Genomic DNA, 15,552 nt, shown 5'->3' with positions numbered 1-15,552 from the left:
GTTAAACTAACTTTGGTGCATAATGGAGGTTTAAGCTTTTTGTGTCAGGATTTTTTAATTTTCTTTTTTCTTTTCCTTTTTTTGTCACTAGACCACGTGACATGGATTCAGCAATGCTCCGGGTGATCTTTGGACACAGAATTGAGAAACTGACTCTTCTGTCTGGAATACCGGATACTGTTGAGGAGCTGAATTTGGTCGTCAAACAGACATTAGACATCAACAATGACTTCAGCCTGCAGTATTTAGATCCAGATTTCGATGACTTTTTTATTCTCCACTCCACTGCTCAAATTTAACACAAAGCTACAATTAAGGTTGTGACAATCGAACCAATAGTTTTAATTTATATCCAGTACCACACAATGAAAGCTGCAGCGAAAGTGTGACCTCAGAGCAATCCTTTACTCCAGCCTCCACAAGTTCCACTGCACAGGACTCCCGTGACTCATGTGATTTTTGTGCAAGCACAATCATTCTGTCACCAAACAGAAGCCCACAAAGGAAGCCATGGCCAGCTGAATTCATCATTCGACAGTTCTCTGTTGAAACTGAAGTTGTTCTTGAAAGAGCCAATAACTTTACAAAAAAGATGGCACACTGCTGACTTATCCAAACATCAAGTCAGACATACTTGAAAAGCTAGCTCAGTCCATTTATACATACACTGCCTACCCATCATTCCTGCAAGTTCTATCTGTTGCTGAAGCACTGAAGGCCCACCCATGTCTGAAGGATCTGGGGAGCTTTTCAGGTCTCAGTGGATGGCAGACTAGCATTAAATACAAAATGGCTAACTACAGAACAAAGCTAAGAGGCTATGGTATGCCAGATGTTACATGCAATTCTCTGAAACATAAATGCGCTGATGACAGGAAATCTGCTAAAAATGTTAAAAAGGCAAGAAGAGCAGAGGTCAATTACCTCCCACCCTACCCAGCGGGTGAAGATGAGCACAGCTTGGAACAAGCAAGGGAAGAACTAGTCACTGAGGCAAAGAAGAAGATCAACGAAAAGATGGTCAGTGATAAAATGAGCAAAACATTTGCCCTCAGACAACATGAAGTCATCAATCAATGTCCAAGTGTTCAAACCATGAAGGACCGCTGGCCTGCCCTGTTTAATTGTTCTCAAGTGAGTTTTCTTTTGTAATTACTGTTAAGAGATAAGAAATGAAAATGTGACAATGTTTTAGTAAGGGAGTTGTAAAAAAATTTCTCTAATTTACTTGATCAAGTTCTTGATGTCAAAGTAGCCACAAGTATTGGATGTGCCTCCCAAAGCTCTTGTATGAGTTGTCTGAGAAGTGATGTAATACCATTGTCTCTCTTGTTGCCTTTTTGTTTCAGATCAGTGCAGAATTTCATAGAAAAACCTCTGTGCATCTGGAACCCAAATTTATGTCTGGGTTGGACCTTCACACTCCCAAGCTACTGAAGCTGTTTCATGCTAAAGGTGGAGCACTTGGACAAAGACTGAAGATCATAATGGAACCAGTAGAGGTACAATACTTTTCGAAATTAAAAGTAGCTTTGTTCCATAAGATTTCCAGGCAACATTTTATTTCTACAACTCAAGGTGGCAAAATCTAATAAAAATTAAAAAAGATAATATTTTATCATGCTGATTATAAATGTGAGTTTTGTGGTTATGAAGTTAACCGCTCTATACAGTGATTGGGATTTTAGGTGCTCTCACTGTATATTTGACTTTAGGCTCCATTTCAAGATAGCAATTATCATTTTAGCACCATATGCTGGATATTATTGTAAAGTTTTTTTATGTAGTACCTTTTACAGACACCACACATTACAAAGCTAAAAGGACCAATCAAACTCCTCATAATAAGGTGCCATGCAATGAAGTTTGTTTTTTTAGCAGTGTAATATCAGAACTAACAGAATTATGACACTGCACTGACTCCATTTATAAGAAAAGGAAAGACACACACACACAAAAAGAATACTGCCAGACCTCAAGGATTCACTAAATGTATATTTAATTCTATAGTGAAGCAGGCAAGTAAAATACTCAGAATTTAAAAACATGATGACCAAAATCACAAAAATAGGACCTAGGCTGTACAAAACCAGAATTGACCCCTAAGTGTTATGTGTTTATATTTCCAAATTAATAGAACATGATTGTTGTTTGTTTTGTTTTTATGATTGGCTTATCAGTTGTTGCATTCCTCTCCAGAACTCTGCATGCCCTACTGTTGAGACGGTCAGAGAGGTCGTCCTTCGATGCCTTATAGACCTTGGAGAGCATGGGGAACATCTCATCAAAGAGTTCAGTGTAGGTGAACTTAATTTGCATCAACCTAATTCAATGATTGTAATTCCTTGATTAGATGCTGTCAAGTACATTGATATGTGATGTGTAACCAAAACTGTTTTCGTACTCTTTAATTTTTGCCCTACCAGAACAGCTTCAGTCTGCTGAATCAGTGCTAAGGAGCACTGAAGTTGTTGGCTCCTGGTGGATCAACTCCTTCTGGTTTTCATGAGGGTTCAGTGAACAGTGAATAAGGGCCCAAAATAAACATGATCTTAAAATTTTGCTTTAATCTGTCATTCACCCTTACACTGAAATGGGTGACATAGAGCTCTTTATTAAAAATCTTTGTGATGTGTTATGCAGGTTTTTAAAGTGATATGCTGCTTTAAAAAAAAGTTTGATACTATGGCACTGATTACATTTTGATGTTGCAGGGCACAGCTTGTAGTGGCACTAACTGTGATCACAAAGGACATAGCCTCCACAAGTAACAGCCCAAAGGACATTGGAGTCGTCACTGAGGGCATGGAAGTCGTCAAAGGACTTGGAGATATTGCCAGGGCTTGCTGTCTCCTCTTGGGCTTGACCTATACACTGAATCTCAATTATCCCAAGCAGCTGAAGTACACCTTTGAGGTATTCCAAAAACTTTTCTTGGATCTGGATGCATCAAAGCTGTCAGTCAAAGTCCAGTCCCTCAAGAGCAAACTTCTGGCTTGAAGTGAGACTATGGTCACACACGTTTGTGCCACACAAGGTTCAGCTTTAACAGAGCTTGAGAATTGCATGTTTGAAAGTGTCAAATGTCAGTGAAATTTCTGTTGTGGTCAGAGCAAGGTAAAACTGTTTATGTACAAATTGTTCTTTTACATTTTCTCTGTTGTGGCACATGCACTTTTCAAGAGTTTGTGCTTTTTTCTTTGAGATCATAACTGATATAATTTAATGGCTCACTGTGCTGAGGAAGCAAGCAGAGGATTTTTCTTTTCGACAAGACAATTCTTTCAGTTTATACAATGACCATAATTGATCTCCTCTTTTATTTGTCACAAGCATTTAATTTATTTGTAAATTTAGCAAGTGGAGTATGTTCTTGATTCGCAGGAGAATCTCAGCTCCCAATATGTGCCCTGCCCCTTCTACTTTGCAGCATATATTGACCAATAAGGATATTTCACTTGAGGTTAAAAAAAAAAGACGAAGCTCATCTACTCAGAATTAATCGTTTTAAGATGGGGAATATTTTAAACAAAACTCATTTTTTTGCTGTAGAGGAACCAAGAATAGCAATAATTCTCTATGTGGTTTATTTTGAGGATTCCATTCGGAACATTGTGTAAAAAACACAAGATCACAGCTGTTTACTGGGTCTTAGCAAATATACCACCTGGACTGTGCTCTACACTTTGTGCAATAAACTTGGCCTGGACTTGTTGAAAGCTTTACAGGTCCTTACGTTTGCAGGTTCTGCTTAGGACATCGTTCTGAATACCTTGTTCTGAATAAAATTTCTGTTGTGGTTAGTTCAAGGTAAAAATGTTTATCTACAAATTGTTCTTTTACATGTTGTGGCACATGCACTTTTCAAGGATTTGTGCTTCTCTTTAAGATCATAACTGATATAATTTAGTGGCTCACTGAGGTGAGGAAGCAAGCATAGGATTTTTCTTTAAGACAAGACGATTATTTCGGTTTATACACTGACCATAAATGGTATCCTCTCTTATTTGTCACAAGCATTTAATTTATTTGTAAATTTAAGTCGGTAGGAAAGTGTAGCCATGCCCTAACGTTTCTTAGTTCTTCTTAACAGGTCCTCTGGCAACTGTACTCATTTTTGTTTTCACAAAAATAGTGTTCAAGGTCAGCATTTGCAAAAGTTTGCAATGAAATGAGTTTTATTTCCTCTGTACTTCCTGTTACCCACTGTAATCTTACCTTAAAATGTAGGCCATGAGATAAACACAATATATCTAAGTAAGAATTATATTTAGATTTAATTAAATCCACTTAGTAAATTCAAATAAATTCACTGATTAAGACATATCATTATTACTTAATTACATGGTACTTGTATGTAGAATTTAATTATGTTTTATTAGTACTTTTTACTAATTTAGATATTTCTCTTTTTGATATCTACTCAATATTTTTGTTTAGGTTTTAATAAATTCCTTTATGTATTTGAATAAAATCTACTCATATTAAATAGTTAACTCCAAAGGGTCTCATTAAATAAAATGTACTCAATTACAATCATGATTATATTTAATTAATAATATTGCGTGCAATCTGTTGCCTCAATTTTATTGAGTAAATATGATATATCTTTTTTTTACAGTGTATAAAATAGATATTTGAGAGGGAATTATGAAATAAAATATAAAGTAAAAGAAGGTAGATTTATTAGTCATTTTTTAAACAAAGTTTAAAACACGAAATTAAATTTGTTTGATCCTGCTACAGCTTTGGAGTTGAAGGATGAGTTGATTAGATACAGCAGCTACTATGAAGATTCCATCCATTCTGTTTGGTGATGTTGCTGCCAATGGCATCATTCAGTTCCTGCAGTGCATTTTTTTGAATTTGCATCTTGAGTCTTGAGTCTTTATGGCTCCCAACAAGGTCTTTTTTTTTTTTTTTTTAAGATCTTCATGTGAAAGAAGGTTATTTTAATGGTTGTTTCATGAATGTGTATCATTGAATATGTGCTCATCCAATGATAGTGTAATTAAGTGCTTAAATACTTTAAAAGAGTTCAGTTATTTTTTATAGTGTAGACTTTTGTTTTTCCCTGACACAAAAGAAGAAAATATAAAAACAACAAAGCAACATAAACAATATAAAAACATCAGTATTGGCCACATTATTATTTTAAACACTGGTATCAGTAATGGCACAGAATTTTCAAAATCGGTGCATCTCAAGTTCACATGGACAATTAATTTGTTTTTTCTGGTTAAGTTAGTTTGCAATTCTTTTTTTCTGTAATTTTAATTTAGATTATTTATCAATAATGGATTTATCTGATTATTATTACATGTTACTATTGTGGATGTGGGTGCCTCCAGGCAGATTTGGTCCCCTCTGGCTATGGCCTTGAGACATGTTGCAGATCCTTTTTATTACTAGATAAATCTGTTCCATAGGGTAATCGTCAATATTGAGTTATAAATAATTAAAATTAAAATGATTTTTTCAAAAATATTGCTCATGTTATGTATATAAACAATATGATCATGGGTTTTGTACATTTTTGTAATGACAGTCATATCAACTGGGTTTTGAGACTGAGATATCAGAAATATATAAAGTTATGCAAAAACTAACAAATGTATATTGCCACAATATTTTCCTCAATAAAAACATAAAAAAAAGTATGCAGGGATTGCTACAGATTGTTCATTGGCAGGTCGGGTCTAGTTCACGGTCAAACTCAAAGCCCCTCCTCCTGGGCTTCATAACCACAATCAGAATCAGAAATACTTCACTGATCCTTGCCAAGCATAGAGAATAATAGAGGTAGAAAATAGATGTATTAGAATAAGAATAAAATGAAATAAAATAAAGATATAAATTAAATTAAATTTCACACTAGTATGTAAAAACTTAAAGCTGTAAAATGTGTTTTAAATGTTGAGTTTACAAAGTGTGTAAAAGTATATAATTATAACAAAATACATACATGTGCCTAATGCTACATTACAATGTAAAAAATGTAATGTGAAGGTTTATAACATAAACCCAAGCAAGACTTGAGGACTGTACTTGAGCCCTGAGGATCTGCACTTTATAAATGTAATAACTGAAACCTGCTTTGCACACTGACCATCACCTGACAACTCTAATGCTAATTTCTTCTATTCTCTGATCATCAACAGCTGTCTGCTCTGAGCTCATCACATTGACTCTCAACCACACACACACTCCACACTGAACTCAGCAGGGTGGAGATGAGGAGACACGTTTAGAGTCTCTGTGCATGTTCTTAAGCATTTGTTTAGTTTCCCGCCACATCAATTGACCCTGTATAAAAACCCATTGTGACATATCTGCACGAGGCTTTCAAAGTAGGTATAATGCGCATCAATTACACTACTGTGCAGGGATCAGCCAGGGGGTTTAAAAAACACTATCATACCACTGGTAAAAAGTATCATCCACATAAAACTTGTCCATTCTCTTCCTGCTTGATCTGAGTGCGACCTTTAACACTATTTCACACACCATTCCTCATGAATAGACTTACTTCCATTGGTATCACCAACGCACCTCTCAACTGGTTTCATTCATACCTCTCAGGCCGCACTCAGTTCATTCAGTTAAAATTATTCACTTCCCATCAAGTCCCCGTCATGACAGGTGTGCCCTAGGGCTCTATTCTGGGGCCCCTGTTGTTCATCATTTACCTCCTCCGCCTTGGTCACATTTTCTGTAAGTATCATATTCACTTTCACTGCTACGCGGATGACACCCAGCTCTACCTCTCAACAAAACCCAATTACTCACCTCCATCCTCATCCCTAACCAACTGCCTCCTAGAAATAAAATTCTGGTTAACTTCAAACTTCCTCAAATTAAACAGCAATAAGACAGAACTTCTTTTAATTGGCACAAAATCCACATTCAACAAACTTCATAGCTGCTCTATTCCCATTGATAACTTGTCTATCTCCCCCTCCCTTCAGGTACAGAGTCTGGGTGTCATCCTCGACAGCACTCTCTCCTTCACCTCCCATATTAATCGTGATTAACCATGTCACCCGGTCCGCCTATTTCCACTTACGTAATATTAACCGTCTCCGTCCTTCCCTCACTCCCCACACCACCGCCATTCTTGTTCACGGCCTTGTCACCTCCCAACTATTGCAACTCTCTTCTGTTTGGCCTCCCACACAAAACACTCCATAAACTACAACTAGTGCAAAATTCAGCTGCCCGTATCATCATACGCACCCTCTCCATCCACCACATCAAACCCATTCTAAAACAGCTCCACTGGCTCCCCATCACACACCGTATCAGTTACAAAATACTTCTCCTCACCTTTAAAGCCATACACAACCTTGCCCCTCCAAATCTCTCTGACCTCCTCCATATTGCCACACCTGTCCTCACCCTCAGATCCTCCTCCTCCATCCATCTCACTGTCCCCCCTTCTTGCCTTGTTACCATGGGGAGCAGAGCATTCAGCCGCTCCGCTTCCCAGCTCTGGAACTCTCTCCTACCTGACCTCCCTGAATACTGACTCACTCCCACATTTTAAATCCAAACTCAAAACTCATCTGTTTAGACAAGCATACTCCATCTGATCACCACCATTGTCCATTTTCCTCTCTTTTTTTCTTTTCTCTTAAATCTTTTTAAAATTGTATTTTACTGGTATTCTTATTTGTTTCTTAAAATCTGTGTTTGTTTTTTATGATGTAAGGTGAACTTGAGTGTCCAAAAAGGCACCTATAAATAAAATGTATTATTATTATTATTATTATTATTATTATTGTTATTTCCTCTGTCTTCAGCATAGTAAGCATAGTTACAGCATGTTTACAACATACTGAGAATGACTTTAAAAACAGTGAGTGCTGTTTGTATCTGTGAAATAACCAGCTCAGTTTCAGTCTGAGCTACTGAAATTTGGCTACTTTGTTAAAGCTTTTGGCTTACAACCGTGATGCCAAAAGTCACCTTGTGAATCCACCTTGAATACGGCTACACGGCGTCAGATAAGAACATGGCCAGATGGAACTGGTGGTGTTGATATTATGCACAGGCAGTTGGACGGACGGCACTGGGGACATCCACTTGAAACACACACGGGTGGTTTCACTTGAAAATGCGGCTGGACAGAACCGGTCGTGTGCGAGTGAAACTCAAAAGGGCAGCGTCAGGTAAAATGCTGCCAGTGACGATATAATAGAAGACGCTCAAATATGCTTTAAGGGTGGTAGGGAGGGCAGGTGGATGGGTCCCACAAACAACTGACTCTGATACAAATGCATGAGTTCATGAGGGTTTTTTTTCTACACCTTGCCATGTGTGTAAACAGCTGACGCAGAAGGTCACTGACAGAGCGGCACCATGTGACGAGTTAGATTGAGAATGTGTTACAATGACATCAGCTGTGGGACAATATGAAAATGACTGGGGCTAATAGGGAGGCCTGAAGCTTGTTTCACTTGCTAAAAAGCAAGGCCCTGCCCAGGTTTTAATGTTTGCTCTGAATGGTAAATGGATTGCATTTGTATAGTGCTTTTTCAACATGTAAAAAGAATTTATTACATTGGTTTAAGTTCTTTATTCATGTAGTTCAGTTTAGACTGTAAAATGCAGCTGGAGCCAATAATGTGTGCTGCTAGTGGCACATCATTTAGATTTTGTTCTATTAACTTTATAACAAAGGCAAGATGAAGTGAAATATAAAGTTAATATGAGAAAGAAAAGAAAATTTAATCAATTAGAATGACCCTCTTCCTTTACTGACGCCCCTCATCATTGTGGGTGGTCCCCAGTCAGCACTGCAGCAGACATGCCACATTTGTTTCCCCTGATGCCTCGTAGGAAATGACAGGAAGTACCTGTTTGGTGTTACACAGATGAATGATATCATAGGATAAATCATATTTCTTTTCGAATATTTGCATTTTATCTATATATCTATTAATAAAGCCCTAGTTTCTCAATCTTTTTAGTGTCTTTTTAGAAAAGTGGTACCTACTTCCTGTTTAGTGAAAGCAGCCAAGACCTTCAAACGACTACAGCTACATTACAATAAGAATCATTGAAGGAATTCTTTAGAAACAAAATGGCCATTTGTAAGTGAGTCTTGCTGTTTTACCTTGAATTCATGAAGAAAAACTTGTTTTTCTTGCACATCTTACAGCAGTTATTGTTATTATTGATTGACTGCACTGTAAATAATTACCAGGATTTCACAATAGTCAACTGTAAAATGTCACTCTTAATTGCAGTATTATCACTTTACAGGATTTAACTTTAATGTTCACAGTATGACACTGTAATTTAGACGTTTACTATAAAAACAGTGCCATCACAGAAACTACTGTATTATTTGTTGTTTTAATTATTACTGGGATTTCACAGCATTTTATTGTGTTATTTCAGTGCAAAATACTGTATTAAGACTCTCCACGCAAAAACACAGCAAATTACATGAACCACACTGAATTGTGGGACCTGCCACGGACTTTTTCAAATATTAACTGTCGGATACCACCCGCCCAGAGAACAAGAGAAGGTAATTTAGCCTCGTTTTCCACCTTTGCATTCACTGTATTGACATTTTAAACGAGTGTGACGTTTGTCGTATTAATTACTCTTTATTCTCTGACGCGTTTATTTCTACACAGTCAAAACCATGGAACATCCACCTCACCGAAGGCTGCGAGGGACAGTCACCCGGAGGATTAACACGGTTAGTTGGTTTGATTAACTGTTTGTGTGAGCTAAAGGGACGTTTTGTGTCACTGTTTGCTCCACATTTTGATTTGAGGCTGTGGCTGCGGTAACGTTAGCAAGTTAGATAGTTGGTTTGATACGGTGCAAAACACCCACGCTAACGTTAGCTTACGTTTCTCTTTCATCTTGCATGCATAATTCTCAGTAGAGCAGCACGTAGGCTAATATAACGCCAGTGCTTTTTTTTTCTTTTTTCCAAGCATTTCTTGACCCATCAACGGCTTGTAACCAGGGTGTTTGTCTTTTAGGCCTTGACAACTTTATTATTTTTTTTTTACAGCCATCAAATGATGGAATAAAAAGTTGATACTGTAGCTAAATCATTGACCTGCTGCATATGCTCTAGTTTATAGTTTGATTTGCATCGGTTGTCCTGGTTTTTTGTAACTCAGTTAAAGAGATTTTGCTTCGGCAGGGGTCCATTTTCCTCTTCACATAACGAGTTGTTATTATTTTTGCCTGTATTTTCCTCTTCTAGTTTATTAATTTTATTGTTTTGGTGAATAATGTTCCACTGTAAATTTAGTGGGTGCATGTATGTGTCTGATAACGTTAGTCACTTTATTAAGCACATAAAGCTGCACAGTAACACTCCCAATTATTACTATCAGTGTGGTGTGCCTGACTGCACACGGAAGTACGTCAAAGCCACTGTTCTACAAACGCACATGTATAGAGAGCACAGATCAGCAGGACTGCATTGCAAGCAAGTGGACACAGCCTTAAAGTGTGTGGCTCAGTCTTGTGCATTCAAGTGTGATACTGTAACCGCTCTTTTAAAGCATTTGAAGACACACACAAAAGATGGATTGGAAATCAAATGTCCATTCATAGACTGTGACTGCAGCTTCACAGTTTCATCCAGTTTTGACTCGCACATTTCCAGGAAGCATAGAGGTAGGCGTGTAGATGATCTAATTGATTTGGTTCTACACAAGTCTGTTCCTACAGAGCCTTTGAGTGAGCCTGAACTGGGGCCCTCATGTTCAGATGTTTCTGATGAGCAACATGAACCAGAAGTTCCATTTGCTGTGGATGAAGCCCTATTCCTACACAACCTAACACTTCTCTACTTGAAATTACAGGCTAAGTTATTGTTACCAGTAAGTACTATTCAAACTATCATTGAGGACTTTCAAAATGCCCATGAAATTGGCCTGTCACACATGTTTAACATTCTTAGTGAAAAACTGAATGTTCTTGGAATTCCTGAGACCACAATAAGCAACATTATTGACAAAATTAACAGAGAGGATCTACTGAAGATCTATAACAAAGGAGTTCTGAGCACAGATTTTAAGAGGAAGAATGCTTTTAAAAAGAGTTTCCACTATGTTGAGCCTGTGCCTGTATTCTTGGGAAATGATGAAAATGGTAAAGAACATTTTGCTCAATATGTACCTGTACAGGAGACATTGGCTGCCCTGTTCAAAAATGAGTCTGTGCGAGAACAGTATGCCGCAACGCGCATTCAACCCTCCACAGTTAATGTCTATCAGGATGTTAGGGATGGAGACGTAGTTAAAAGTAATCTTCTGTTGAAAACTGAGCCATCTTCAGTCGGTGTGATACTGTACCAAGATGCATTTGAAGTGGTCAATCCGCTTGGCTCAGGGAAAAAAAAACACAAAGTGTTGGCTGTGTACTCAACTCTGACTGACATTTTGCCTCACAACAGATCCAGTTTAAATCAAATGCAACTCGTCCTCCTATGTAGGGAGCAGGACTTTAAATACTTTGGGATGAACAAAGTTTTGGAACCACTTATCAAGGACCTTAAAGTCCTGGAGGAGAGAGGTATTGTGACAAGTGACGGTAGTGTTGTAAAAGGTACATTGGTTGCCATTTCAGGAGATAACTTGGGATCCCATTCTGTTGGTGGCTTTTTAGAAAATTTCAGCCGGGCTGATCATTTCTGTCGCTACTGTGAGGTAGACAGAGCCACATTTTTGAATGAACCCCTGTTGTGCGGTACTCCCAGAACAGAACAATCTTACCAAAGTCACTTGCAACATCTAACAACTACTGTCACTGACTCAGTATGTGGCATAAAGTGTGACTCTACTTTTAACCAGCTGGCTCATTTCCATGTCTGTCAACCTGGCCTTCCACCATGCTTAGGCCATGACTTGTTTGAGGGTATTGTCTCTTATGACCTTGCATTGTTCATCAGCGAATTAGTCAAGGAGAAGCATTTTACTTACCTGCAATTAAATCGGTGCAAGAACCAGTTCAAATACCAAGGAAATGATGGCTTTGACAAACCAGCAGATGTCCTCCCTGGAAGTGAGAGATTAAGTGGGCACGCAGTTCAAAACTGGTGCCTGCTAAGACTACTACCTCTCTTGGTGGGAGACAGGATCAAGGATCCTTGTAACAATGAGGTTTGGCAGCTTATTTTGCAGTTGAGGGAGATAGTGGAACTTGTCTGTGCACCAGCAATTACAGCAGGCCAAGTAGCCTATCTGAAAGTCATCATTGAAGACTACGTATTCCACAGGAAAAAGCACTTCCCTGGTCATTCCCTTAAGCCTAAGCACCATTATTTGTGCCACTATCCAGAGCTGATTGGCCGAGAGACACCAACTTCTGCAAGCCTATTTGAGTGCAGGCAACCTTTTTCCTGCACCTATACAAGTAGAGAAGGGTACAGAGTTTTATGTACATGATTACAATGACAAGATCAGGTCATCTGTTGCCAGTTACAGGTTTGAATTACAGTCTGCCATGGCCTGTAACAGTGTCACAGTTAAAGGCACTCTTTACAAAAAAGGAATGTTCGTTTTGCTTGGGAGCAGTGATGATGAACTTTATGCTGGGGAAATAAACCTAATCATTATTTGCCATGACTGTGTGCACTTTGTGACAGAGAAACACACCTATGTAAAGTTGAGAGACATGGGAATCTACTCTGAGTTAGGCAAAGCCCAGGAGCATTATGTTTGCATCAAGCATGATGATTTGCTTGACTACTATCCTCTTCCAGCTTACAAAGTGTTTGACCTGTCACTAATTGCTCTTCACCATTCTTTTTCAGAGGCGGTATAAACAGGCAGGTGATGCAAGCAGACAGGACACCTCAATACTGCAGCAGGCTGTTGAGGTAAAAAATAACTAAGTTGCGAGAAAAAAATCTGTATGGTGTATAATTTGATGAGGTATTTGGTGGAGTATCAAACTACATTATTCTGTTATATTCATAACTTACCACAAAGTTGCTATTTATTTAATATGACTTGTACGTCAACATTTTTGGAATGCACTTACCCACCATCCGAATAGAAATATAAAGTATATTTTGTTGAGCTGTTGTTCAAAGTGTCTGTCTTACAATTGGAGCCAAAGCCAGCATGACACACAATGTGTTTAGGGTCTAAAAGTTATGGGAGTGGAACAAATGTATGGTTTAATTTCTATTTTCATAGTACAGTTGAAACTCGTTAAATTGGCATATTTATTTTTAATTTATTGAGATGACTCTTACCCTTGATTAATGAACAGAGGTATTGCAACTGGAAACAAACTAAGATGGGAATTGTTCGTCTTATTGGTGGCACTCTTAGGGCCCCCACTGTTATCATAAATAAAGCACCATTAATTGAAGACTGTACATTGCTGTAATCAATTTGTCTGTCACTCTCTCCTATCTTAAAGAACATGAATTGTGAAGACATAGAGGAAGCAATCTCAACACATCTACCTGGCCTGTATGCTCAAACTCTTACATCCCTGCTGGAGGTGTTGGAAGAGCTTGGTGTTGAGAGTAGAGCAGACCTTGTTTTACTTGAAGAGAATGATCTGGTGAGATGCCTTCGACCAATCCAGTTCCGTAAGCTGCTGAATGGCCTTAAGAATGAAGGTAAATACACATTTAGATACTGCACTACAAAAGTTGACCAAATGCACCACCAATTTCAAATAACAGTTTGAAGCTTTTGAAAATGTTATATTTTCATTAGAGCATGAGTGGATCATGATGAATATTAGGCCTATGATATCAGTAAAATAGCAAAAATTGCAGAATGTAACATTTTATTAATTGACACTTTTTTCAGCAATATATTTATCTCATGCCTCCCATTTACTTATTGATATTTTCTTGTCCTCTCACTTCTAGCACTTCCAATAGTTGAAATGGAATATGCTGCTGTCCCTTCCTCACCTCTCATAAGTACTCCTGATCCCCCATCCTCGAGTTCAGCAAGAAGTTCAAGTTCAAGCTCCTCTTTGCCTTCATCTCCACTGGCTGGCAGGCCATGGTATACAGACTTTCAGGTCAGATGGGACAGGATGCCAGCAGCAATTCGAAAAGCATTGTCAAATCAAGCAAGACCATCACCAGGGGACAGGAAAGACATGGTGAGGGCAGTTGTTGACCAGATGTTTGAGCATGATCTCAACCCAACAAGAGCAATATGTCACAGCATTGCCCGGAGCATTGTACGGGAATACCCTAAATGTTTTGCTGATGTCGGGAAGAAAGGTGATATTGTTGGAGATGGCAGTCACTCTCCTCTCCAACAAATTAAAGCGAGAGTGGAATACAAAAACAGAAAAAATACCCTTGCGCGGCATCGCCGAGAAAAACAACCGCGCACTGCAGTGGTACAGGGAAGCAGACTGATGGCAAGAGGCCCTGTGGATCAGTACGGCTGTGTGAGGTGGAGTCCCACAGAACTTCCATCTGGAGAAACTATGGAGAGCTTGAATGAAATCAAAAACCAACTGTCTAACATCTACTCGGAGAAAGGAATGGGCGGGGAAGAGACAGCAGCAGCTCTGATGGAGAAGACATATGTTATCCAACGCCAGTACCTTAACAGTGTCCCTGCACCGGCGGTTGCAGACATTCAGAAGGAGTGGCCTTTTCTGTTTTCACAGAAGGGCCTTTACACTCACTTCGGCCTACTGACAGATGTCTCCATCCTTGTTAAAATGCACGAGGCCATGAACAACAAAGGCAGTACCATCATTCGGTTCTGCCAGTGTAACCATGCGCAGCTGCACTTTTCTGAAGCCGGCTGGTTCAAACCCAGACTCTGCGTTGTGTTGTATTAAATGATGGACAGGATACCCGCTTACAGTTCATGCTGTCGTTTATTCTGAACAGGAACAGGATATGTACTGGTCAGTCATGTAGTTTGGCTCAAAAGGCAGCTCACACGCAGCATGCTACAGAAGGGATAGCGCCTGTTAGCACAAAGGCTACTAGCTAACTCAGAAAGTGCATTATGCTGTTAAATGTACATTTCGGTGCGCAACAGTGCCGCGACTCACTCGTAACTCTTCACAAGAACATCTCCATGAGTCAGAGTGCATTTATGCTTATACAGGACAGTAACCAGACAGTAGTACACTTAATTTGTACAGAGTGCTGCGTTCAACAACTCACCTCGGTCACGTCTCTCATTAACTGGCAGTGTTTTCAAGTAGCAGGAAGCATTTGTCAACTGCCTGAGAGGGGGGCGCCATTGAGCCATCTATCCTCATCCAGCCATTACAGCAAGTGGAAACAAACACTACATACAAACTCTGTTACACCAGGAACTCAGCCGTCATCCCAAAATTGAAGAAATCCTGGCTGATTACGAGCCAGAGACATCAGACAAGGCTGTGTGTGTCCTTCTACTCCTGATGGCATACTTCAAAGAGCCCCAAACCTCCATCATGCTTGAGACTGATGTAAGTTTTTAAAAAGATAAATAAGCATGTAGTGATTGCATAAGTAAGCACAAATTTTGCTGCAGCAGATGTATGATACAGGGATTTTATTTTACAGCCATGTGCCACTGC

At 38.9% G+C, this 15,552-nt stretch overlaps 2 protein-coding genes across 2 annotated transcripts in view; one reads left to right on the top strand and one right to left on the bottom strand.

The window, feature by feature from the left end:
• Positions 1–15,552, bottom strand: part of LOC121949058 (contactin-associated protein-like 5) — a 362,843-nt gene that overhangs the window by 310,052 nt on the left and 37,239 nt on the right. The window lies entirely within an intron of this gene.
• On the top strand, positions 790–14,135 carry LOC148188448 (uncharacterized). Its single transcript, XM_088082816.1, has 6 exons — positions 790–1,134; positions 1,350–1,496; positions 2,200–2,298; positions 12,797–12,862; positions 13,414–13,560; positions 13,956–14,135. The coding sequence occupies exons 1-6, from the start codon at positions 790–792 to the stop codon at positions 14,133–14,135; spliced, it is 984 nt and encodes a 327-aa protein (XP_087938942.1).

This window comes from Plectropomus leopardus, chromosome 10, assembly GCF_026936395.1.
Source record: "Plectropomus leopardus strain MGB_pleo_1.0 chromosome 10, ASM2693639v1, whole genome shotgun sequence".
In the NCBI taxonomy this organism is placed as follows: Eukaryota; Metazoa; Chordata; class Actinopteri; order Perciformes; family Serranidae; genus Plectropomus; species Plectropomus leopardus.
Note: the sequence above shows the minus strand (reverse complement) of the source record. Positions and strands in the feature narration are given on the sequence as shown.